At 28.8% G+C, this 11648-nt stretch overlaps 1 protein-coding gene across 1 annotated transcript; it reads left to right on the top strand.

The window, feature by feature from the left end:
* Positions 1-2090: 2090 nt before the first annotated feature.
* On the top strand, positions 2091-5092 carry LOC105248621. The gene is made up of 4 exons (XM_011253509.3): positions 2091-2442; positions 2918-3183; positions 3722-4113; positions 4684-5092. The coding sequence occupies exons 2-4, from the start codon at positions 3133-3135 to the stop codon at positions 5036-5038; spliced, it is 798 nt and encodes a 265-aa protein (XP_011251811.1). The 5' UTR covers positions 2091-2442; positions 2918-3132; the 3' UTR covers positions 5039-5092.
* Positions 5093-11648: the final 6556 nt, after the last annotated feature.

The raw sequence follows: 11648 nt of genomic DNA on the forward strand, positions 1-11648 counted from the left end.
ATTTTACAATTTAGTATTAGGGTATTAAGTATTCAGATATTAAGTATTCAAATATTTTGCTGTTATGGAAACTACAATAAAATAATATAAAACATGTTTGTGTGTTATATAGAGGGGAATATATAATTTCATTAATCTACAGAATACTAATTACGTTCAAAAAGATTAAATAAATTATAAAAGATTGAATTATTATTTTGTGGACATTTAAAATCGTTAATTATTACAGATAACGAAAAGTTCTTGAGGTTATTGAAAGAGAGAGCAAAAGTAAATAAAGAGCAAGCCAGATGACATATAATACATATATCATCAAAAGAGTTTTGAAGTCTTTTACATGATACTTTTTTTACTTAATATTATAATTTTTTGCAAGCATTATCTTATCATAAAAAATAAATTGCAAAAATAAACAGCATTGTATTCGTTTACAATTAATAGAATGTAAATATCCTATAAAGTAAAAACTGAAACTTTTATTTTTTATTTTATTAGTTTAAAATTTTATTTTTATTCAATTTTAATAGAATAATAAGAATTTTACAATTAAATGACATCAAACAGGACATAAATCGGATGTATTTTATTGTTAAATATGTAATAAAAAATTTTTATTATTAGACTAAATTATAAATTATTATTTACGTCGTGTTTAATGTCATTTTAAATCGCAAAAAATCTCACTAATTCTTTAAAATTAAATAAAAATAACTTTTTTAAAATTAAATAAAAATAAAATTTCAAACCAATAAAATAAAAAATAAAGGTTTCAGTTTATATTTTTCAGTTTATATAAACTATTATCAAAATGCTATATCCATAAAAGTTCTACTTACTATTCGCAAAAAATATAGAGTTTCTCACATTATTTGATAAAGTGACTATTTTTAATAAATGTGAATGACTGACAAGCAATAAATTAAACAATATTAAACAATAATATACCTGAAAAAAATTTCATAATTTTATTAGAGTTAAATTGATAAATTAATTTTAAATACACATTATATGTTAATTACATATAATGATTTAGAGACAATGATATATTTCATTTGCGTTACCATTGTTTACAGATTGAACATTTTTTATCAAATTATTTACAACTCTAAATATGTAGCATACGACAAGCCATTTTTAAAATCTATAAAACAAACAACTTATTAAATACTTATATATACCGAACGAAAAGATGAATCGGAATACAATCGTACGATTAATTAATTAAATATATATATATATATATATATATATATATATATATGTATAATATTATATATAAAATATTATATATAATTATCTTCAGAAATATTAAAGAAATTATATAATTATTAACGTTTAAGAAATAACATAACATAACATGTTATATTTTATTTTAAAACTTAAAAATATATGTGTATTAAATCAAATATAATATTAAATCCAAATATTAATGCTATCAATATCAAATTATTATATCGATGTTATTAAGTATTTGAATAAATGGAATATTATTAGCTGATATTGATAGCATCATAAATTTGTAAATTGTAAATTATAAATAGTTATAATTGTAAATAGTTATAATTGTATTTTAATTATAATCTAACATTGATATTTTAATTGTAAAATACAATACAATTATGACTATAATTATATTATATGAAATTATGATTAGTATTTACGATTAGTATTTACGATTGTAAATTCTTATGTAAATTACACGAAAAATTATCGAAAGTATTCACGTTTTCAGTGTCCATAGAGGGAGTATCGCTTTCAGGAATCACCTAAAAGCAGGCCATGACATCTCTCATTCTTCTCTCTGATTGTATGCGTGCGAGCCGCATCCTTTTCCCGACATTACTGTTTATCAGTTTAATTTCTGACAAATTGAATTTAAAATAATTTATTTAATAATCTGGATTCCTTGTTGGGATTCAAAATATTAAACAGATTATTAGAAATTAGATGGATAAATGGGAGAAATAGTTCATTTATTGCGTATTGAAATATTCCTACTACCGAGCGTCGATAATCTATAGAAGTATAATATAAGAATAATATAATATAATAAGAAGAATATATTATAATATCAATATAAGAATAATCTATATAGATATCTTTTAGTCGTCATTTGGACAAGACTAAAAAATCACTCGGATCATGAATTCAGATCATGAGACGACTGTTAGCCATCTTTTCGTCGACTTAACAATGTCAGTAAAAGATGTCTGTGACAAGAAAATGTTTAGTTTTAGTAGTACTTTTAGACGACTTAGTGCTGTGTGGGAAGAAAGTATTAAAACGGCCAGCTGTGGATAAATTTTCGTTAAGATTAAATAGTATACATAATGATAACTTTTATTATGCACTAAATACAACTGATGGTAAAGGTCTGCCTGGTCTGCCAATTGATGATCATCGAATGCCAGGCGATTGCTGATCTCAAGCTTTCCTCTGCTGGTAAGCAATTCTCACGAGTTTTACTTGTCAGTTTAGTTGCTAAATTAGTTTAATATTAATAATAAAATTAATATTGTAAAAATTTTGTAAAAATGTATGCTGCAAAAATATTGGATACATGCTATGCTATTTACGAGCAAAAACCGAATGCTCACTCTCTTTGCATTTAGTAAACAACAAGCGCAATTCGAATTATATCAAGATAAAATTTTTTGAGTGTATAAGAAACTATTTTAAAAATCTAGATATAATATAACTTTTTATCAGAAAATCAAATTTAATAAAATAAAAGTTATAAAAATTTTGGAGCAAAAAGTCATATAAAGAAAAAACTGACAGGAATTGTATAAAATGTATACATAAGATAAAGTGATGTGACATAGCTCGAATTAATCATTGCGAATAATTTTGATTTAATAGGAATAGTGCTTATTTTCAGCATCCTGTAAGATTAGATCAAGAATTGTATTTTCAGCCGCTGCACATCGATGAGGATGAGTCTTCGCTTTGTTACATCATTTTTAATTACTGAAATACAGATTACCTTCGTCGTTTTATCTATTCGATCGAAGGATACGCCTTTTTGAATGAGAAATAACCTCGTGTACTCGAATTCACATTTCTATATAAAGACCGAGAAATGTATTAGATCGAGTTCATTTTTTGATTCGACTTTGTTAGCTGAAGATTATGGAATTCAAGCTAGGATTGATTCTTATGTTCACCCTCGCAAATTGCATAGTAAGTATCCAATCTTTTTTTAATAAAAGTTGCATAAACTTGCAGATTTATTATTAATATTAGATGTAATTTGGTAATCAAATTTAGCAATTAAAACTCTATTAAAATAAAATTTGTTTGCGAAACAAAGCAAGAATAAGATTCCATTTAATTCAAGAGCTATGATATTTAAATAAAAGAAAAATTGAATTTTTTTGCTTCTAAATTTAGAGTATCAGTGTTTTAACATTTTTATTAAAAGAATATTCGATTAAAACTAAGCGAGACTTTATCCCTAATGTTTTTCTTGGATTCGCAAAAGCTTTATAATTTAATAAATATACATGTATATGTATAAATATTATATAGATTATATTTTCATGTAATGTTATATGTATATAATATTATATTTATCAATATATATATATATATATATATATATATATACACATACATATATATATTTATATGTATTCTATATATATATATATATATATATATATATGTATGTATATATATATATATATATATATATATATATTCTCTTAATATATACTAGGCATACGAGAGATATCCGTATGTACGACACAAGGAACGGTTGTTTTACAACCGACGATACAGCTACCAATATCCGCGCTATCAATCAGGCGACGATGAAATTCCCGGTGTAGCTGGGATAGATTATCCGATCTTCCGTCAAGTTCCGTGGACGCGATTCGAATGCGAACAGCAACCACATCCGGGTTATTATGCCGACCCTGAGACTGACTGTCAGGCTTTCCACATCTGTCAACACGGTGGTCGTAAGGATTCGTTCCTTTGTCCGAACGGTACGTTATTCAATCAGGAGAGACTGGTTTGCGCGTGGTGGAACACCGTGGATTGCTCTCGCGCTCAAAGTTTCTACTCCATTAACGAGGCAGTTGCAAAAGCAATGGAGGAAACTGATAGGTGAGCCACGCATTATGTAACGAATTGTTCAAAATACGTACCTACCTATCTACTGTACGTCCACGCGCGGTATTCGCATGCGATTGCATAATCGGACATAATCTTCTTATCTCTCGCGGGTTATGTACGAAAAATGTTGCGGCAATATTTCTTTCAACGTTCTCCTCAACGCTGAATTATTTCATAATAAAATAAGGTGATAAAAGTCGCACGCAGCCCGTTTAATAATAATTTCATTCGTACAGGAAAGTGTGATTAAACTCCTCCGCTTTCAGTTTTCACCGTTGAGTAGTGATATCTAGGAAGATACGATCCGATTGTTATATATAAATATGCGAATATCACACATCCAAATTTATTTAAAATATATATATATATATATATATATATATATATATATATATATATATATTATTTTTTTTGCTACCATAAGGCTTGCTTTAAATACCACGTAATTTGGAAGTTTTATACGCCTTTTATTTGCATTTGATCTACTTTTCCACGCTCTTTTTTCCTACACTATTAGTTTTATTAATCTGCTAATCATTCTTCTATTCTTTCACAATAAAGACGCATCAAAGTAGCTCCTGAAAAGAAGTTTTTCCGAGATTATTATCAGCGTGGCTATAACATTGAAGCTGGATCTTGGAATAAATACAATTGGCAAGGATGGAACAAAAACGACGCATCATTTCGTTACAATCAAAATTGGCATTTTATTGGAAAACCTTTTCACGAAGCACCTGCGAGAAGGATTCTTCCACCTAAATTTTTCCCTAAATTTTTGTCAAACACAAGCACTCGTTATAGCAATTCCTCGCAGAAATTGAATTACACGATCGTCGGTGGTGAATTTGACAAACAAGCGACGAGGAACAACTTTACGACACCAGCTAACGTTTACCTACCTGCATCCTGTAACTAGATAACGTCGTGATAAGAAACGTGTGCTATGTATGTCATATTTAATATTTTAAACATGCGAATTATATTAATAAATAGCATTTTCTAAATTAATTATACAATTTGGATCTGTCACTATTTTTTTGTTATTTTCAAAAAAGCTTTTTTTATCACATAATTATTAATTCAATTTTATCAAAAATTTTACTATTTTACTAATAAAACGATTTGTAGTTTTTGATGTATAACAAAACACAATTAAAAAATTAATTTTTTTTTAAGAAAATTATTATAAAATATGTAAGAAAAGAAAAAGAAAAATGGAAAAGGAAGAAGAGAGTAACAGTAATATGTAATGAAATTGCACAACCGCAAAACTTCAGCAAAATCCTGTTTGAGGATTCTGCTTTCTTCAGGATTTCGCTGCCCCAGTTAACAGACATAATCGTGCTTTACCAAGTCGTGCTCTTTAGTTCGTTCTATCTTTTTAAATAACCAGCTATATGTACAAAACATGATAATGTTTAAAAGTATGTAATTGATTACTAGAAAGAAAGAGAGAGAGAGAGAGAGAATCAAATTTTAATTATAAATTATCTAAAATGTGTTTTCTGAAACAGACTTATTTTGAGGGAAGAGATTGTTATTTTTTTAATCACACTATTAATTATTACGTACACACAAATGCTATGTACAAAATAAAAGTACAATTCAAAAACTTACAATAGTAAATAATTGTAAAATTTCGCAGGAACTCAACGAATTATGAGAATATTAAATGCTTAATAGACTTCTCGTCTTGGATTTCTCCTTGTTTGGCGTTAAATGGATTTCTCCAACACAAGCAATCTATTTAATCCTCTCGTACTTTTGCGGGTATAGATGCGGTCGAGTTACATTTAAGACAACATCGGCTTATAATATCACGATTTATGAACGAAGGAAGGGCTCCCATCATCGATAAACGTGCGATGAATAAACGATGATGCAAGTAGAAGATACGGCTCGTGTTTCTTTACGTCTTTGATATTTCCCGATTTCTGAAAGCAAAAGGGGCAAACGTTTCGCGAGTACTTACTATCGATCTCGATGAGAGATATAAGAGTACGCGATCTTCTAAAATATATATCTGTCCACTACATCGCTTCGGTTGAGAGCTAAGATTAAAACGACTTAACGATCGTTCGCACGAAGGTCGATCGTGATTCACGGATGTAGGCGCATCCCCTTAGTCTTATATTCTCACGGATCCTAACTTGAATGCTTCCTATTCATAGATTTCGAATGATGACGTAGACGTGCAACAGACATGTGTCAATTATGACACATATGCCTATTGCATGAATTCTCCATATTGTGATAATCATACACGTTTCACGATACTCTCGCAAATACGCAATGCACACTGAATAACATCAATCAAAAAGATGGATCTCAACGACCTTGATTGAACATCTCGTTCTTACAGGAAATTGCGCACTAACTGCTTGCCGCGCGATCGGAAAGTAGTTTGAAAAATTTCTCATTAGAGAACAGTGAGAAATATGCAAAAGATGTTTACACTATGCGTATAATAGAACTTATAAAAGCAGTTAACTTAACGTACACCTGCTAAAGACGGTTTGTTAACTACAATTTGCGCAAACTATGAAGCAATAATAGCTTCTAAAGTTATGAAATGCAAAACAAACTAACAATTCCTAAGTAAAGGGGTTTTATTCTTAATTACCATTGTAGAAATTCTGTTTTGATGTTTATCATAATAATCTAGTCGATCAACACAATAAAACATATGCTTTACTAATGGAAACTAATTTTTGTTGGTCTTTTTTTTAATGAAATAATGTTTTTTATTCACAAATAAAATGATATACTAGTATGCTAAAACAATCTTTACGTTTTTAATGATGCGAGTGTTATTTTTATAAGAAAATATAGAAAATAGAAAGAGAACGATGCTATTTTTATTCCTCTTTTACATTTTTTTAAGTACTTATCTTACGTATGGCAGAATTCCTATGAGTATAAATTCATCAATTATCACATACTACAGTTATCTCAATATTCTTCCTTGATTATTATAGAGTTCAGTCAGCAACCAATTATTACTTCAGATAATAAGCTGACAAATATGTATTACCATGATGCGTGCGTATGTGTGTGCATGATCTGTACAATATAAAGTAATTATAAAAAAGGAGGGTACAAGATGACAAGGACAACCTGTCTTTCATTTCAAACGATCACTGATGTGATGCAATTGTTAAGAGAAATAGACGATTACTGATATAATTCAGATCTTTCTGCTTTAGTTGCCCTAATTTTGACAAAGTTTAATGACGATAGGACATTCGAATATAATATTACACGTTTACTGTCTCGAGATTTTCTCACGATTATGTCGTAATTGTAATTCTTTCAAGGATTAATGTGATTGATTTGTTGCAATAAATCGCTTTGAGATTTTGTAACGTCTGCCGGAGATCATTACCCTCCCTTTTTTTTTACTAATGGAAATTATTTATCGATGATACAAAATGACTTAACCGGTTCTTCTCACTTGGGAGAGCTCCAGTTGCGGGTCGTGAGACAATTGTGTCGATGTTATACATAATACAATAAGCGCGCACACATTCCGAGCATGTTTTGCGAGGGAACCAAATGCAGTGCGGAAAGCACGATTGAAGTCTCGCGCGCGTGAGAACAAATTTGATGTAATTATCACAGAGAAGCATCATGCACAGTCTCCGAAGAAGTGTTATATAGAAATTCCACGCTAATTACATTTATAGATTTTCTTTCTGCGTATTTCCCATTATTATAAACCAAATATTAAGGGAAAAACACGTCGTGAGTTTCACATTTTCAATATTAATATGAATAAAAAATTTTTATTAAAGAACATGAATGATAATTAAAATAATATCGCAAAGATTATTTATTTAAATGCAATATATTCTTTAAAAGTTTTTCTTCTTCAGTCCTAAAATTAGATGTCTTACTGAAAAAACTGTAAACATATTATATTATTATACGTATTTTATTTGTGTGCATAAGTGTGAAAATGTAATTTAAAAATTATAATTAATTCATGTGCATAAATATTCATACACTTGCCACAATAAGATCTTATTCGTCATAGCGGCGAGTGGCGAATGGATTGGACACTGCTGCAATAAATTATAATAATGGTAATCAATTTTTTGTTTTATGACATTAAAACTTTTTATATGTCACAAATGTAAAAGAACTCTTAAAATATTCATAAAATATATATATATAGATGAATTCTAATATAACCAATCGCTAGACTTCATTAATGATTAGTTCTAGTGGAATGGATGTGGTTTTGCAATGCGTAAGTGATTATTGCAATCGTATTAAATCGCTGACAGATCTTAGAAAAGACGAGCTAGCTAATACGATTGGATCCTTTCTATATTAAACTCTTGGACCATTGATAAATGTCGCAAGCCTTATTGCTTTGTAAAAATGAAAATAATACCTCTTAACATTCGAACTTTAAGATCTATTTCAATGTACGTTCAAAAAATGCTATGTATATATAACAATAATTTTTTAATTCTAAAGCTAAGTAATCTTAAAGCTCAAGCAGAATAGCAGCTTTTGTTTAATATCATAAGTCTAATCCTAGTGATTAAAAACAGGATTATTACTAAGTAGAGAGTCATTAAATTAATTTCAAAATTTATGACCTGTACATAAAGAATCTCTACAGTTACAAGTACTTGATGATGGTGTAACATTTAATGCAACTAAACTGGTTTTTACAGTACAAGCAAGAAATCGCGGAGTTGAAGGGGCAAGTGGGGATATTCGCCTCGAGGGCTCGCATCTAGAACCCTCGAGGTTTTGTAAACTAAAATTCTATCCCCGTCTGTAAGACACGTTAGCAAATAGCTATATCAAGATGCCATCGTCCGAGGACTCGCTGATTCCGATCACTGCTAACTTGATGTCAACACGTACGTGAATGGCATTATACACGGGGATTAAGAATAAATCAGACCGTATGTTGGGATTACGTAGGATTGCGCGCGCGAGAAACACAATTGATATTGATACTCGCTTTTGTCTCTCTGACGTGTGAGATTCGCGCCGACAATCTTTATGCCGCCCACGCACGATGCAGTAACTCGCGCTCTGCGGTGAAAGCCCCGAAGAGGAAGACATGCGAAGACACATCGTGTCACTATGAACGTTCGATGATGATTACGCGATGATGCAGGCCGATTATGAATCTGAAGTGCCCGATCCTTTGACGGCGATGGAGCGCGCTGCGTCATCTTAGGGGAGGTCATATGAGAGATTAGCCGAATGAAAGTAGGTCTCCTAAAAATTTATCGAGGAGATAATAATAATTGAATCGATCATCGATACATATGTATGCATATATATTCAAGATAATTGCTTTCAATTATTTTATATATTTTTAATAAATAATAAATAATAAATAATAAATTATTATTTAATAAATAATAAATCATAAATAATAAATTATTATTTAATAAATAATAAATTATTATATATATTTTTAATAAATAACATATGCAAATTTTTGTATTAATTTTTTTTTAAAAGATTTGTATATTTATTTTTTAATTAATTTTCTTTTTCTTTCAATCATGTAATAGGAATTCTTGATGCACTTTGAGCAGAGTGCTCTAAATTTGATTTGCTCTTTTCTCTTCCTATTACAAAGTCTAAAAAAATTAGTGCGATCTATTCTATTGCCCTTCTAATGATTCCTTAGAAGATAGCCTCGACATCTCGAATGGAAAACAAAGCAAAAGACTTTTTACGTTGCAAGAGCGTTTGTGATCTTTTCTATGTCGAAGGGTATTATTCTCTACAGTTTTCCGATATCATGTATTATTTATTAGGGAATACATCTTTCTTTGATCAGAAGCAAAAATTCAGAGGAAAAATAATCGTACCTATACAGTTTTACGTATTCAATTACTTTAATTATTTACGAAATGCAATAGAATTTTTAAAGTATCTTTGTATAAATTAATAATAAATGAAAAATAAATACATACAAAAATTTTTCTTTTTTTGTAAGATTTTTATATTTTATTTTACATAATAACTTTTAGCTATCAAAGTTATTAATATACCATATATATTATTTTAAATGATATCATATTATATATTATTATATATTATTTAAAATATAATATGTATATGTATATAATTATTTAAAATATAATATGTATATGTATATAATTTAATTATTTAAAATATAATTAAAAACAAAAAATAATACATATAAATTGTAATTGTTATAATTCGAACACTATATTTTATACTATAATGAAAAAAAATTATTATATTTATTTGTTAATAAAATTCGAGTAAGAATTTTTTTTCATAGTTTACCTTTTATATTTAATGATAATCTTATTTCAAAAAATAAATAAATAATTAAAAATATAACATAAATTTTAATATAATATTGTGTGTGTGATTACATATAAAATAACACTAAAAATGTATAATATTCTATGTTATATTTTAATTTATATTCCCAGATATATAATACATAAATTGATAACCATAGAATTGAGAAAATTGAAGAAATCACGCTCTTAACTTTGTTTTTAAAAATTACATAACATTTATAACGTTTTTTTTTTATAATCTTATCATAAATTTGCATAGAAATATTTCTAAAAAAATAAAAGAGAAAGAGGAAAACATTTTTAATGATACAATTTCTTTCTCTCCCTCCCTCCCTCCCTCCCTCTCTCTCTCTCTCTCTCTCTCTCTCTCTCTCTCTCTTTCTCTTTTCCTACTTCTTATTTGATGTATTTATATTTATCTACTAATGAAAGAGAAGCAAAGTATAAATTCTGGTTGAGCCAGTTAAAATAACCACAAAATTGGCGTGCATCTCTTTTACCTAGGCAAACAAGTGAATCAAGATGCAAAGACATCCTCACGATCTTCTCGATCCTCTTCCTCTACGACGATCCACACCGCTAGCTAGAGCAACGTGAAATACACGGCACTCCAGTAGACGTTACTCTACTTGCAGTATTTCACTTTCACTAACCCCGGCCTCCCACGAGCTGCTCATCTTCGCGAGATCCCCCGTTCAGAACTCCCCCTCTAGAGGAGGCCCCCTTCGGTCCCGCAGCGGGTCACTTACGTCGTGAGGTCGTTCCACGGATAGCGTACTGTTTATGGATTATGATGAGCCCGCGCTAGATCCATCCCCGCTTTTTCAGATCCAACCTGCCAATATTTATTTTAGGTAATCACATACTTCGAAAAGATCACATTCGACATGTTTATTTGAGCATTTTAACATGGTTCGTACTTTAGTCTAAATTATATAATTATAAATTATATAATTATAATATTTAATTATTATTTATTAATTATTATTAATTATTATTAGAATGTTAGATACACAGAATTTATAAAATATTCATAAGAATTTTTAATAAGATGTAAAATATTTATAAGAATTATTAATAATGACAAGAGAGAGAGAGATGTCGTATCTTTAAATTCTTCTTTTATTAATCCATAAATTGATCGAGCAAATTCTGCATTATAATATAATAACGAGAAATTATGTGATACACTTCTCTTAAAATTTG

The sequence above is a fragment of the Camponotus floridanus genome, unplaced genomic scaffold (assembly GCF_003227725.1).
Source record: "Camponotus floridanus strain SB8 unplaced genomic scaffold, Cflo_v7.5 scaffold111, whole genome shotgun sequence".
Taxonomy (NCBI): Eukaryota; Metazoa; Arthropoda; class Insecta; order Hymenoptera; family Formicidae; genus Camponotus; species Camponotus floridanus.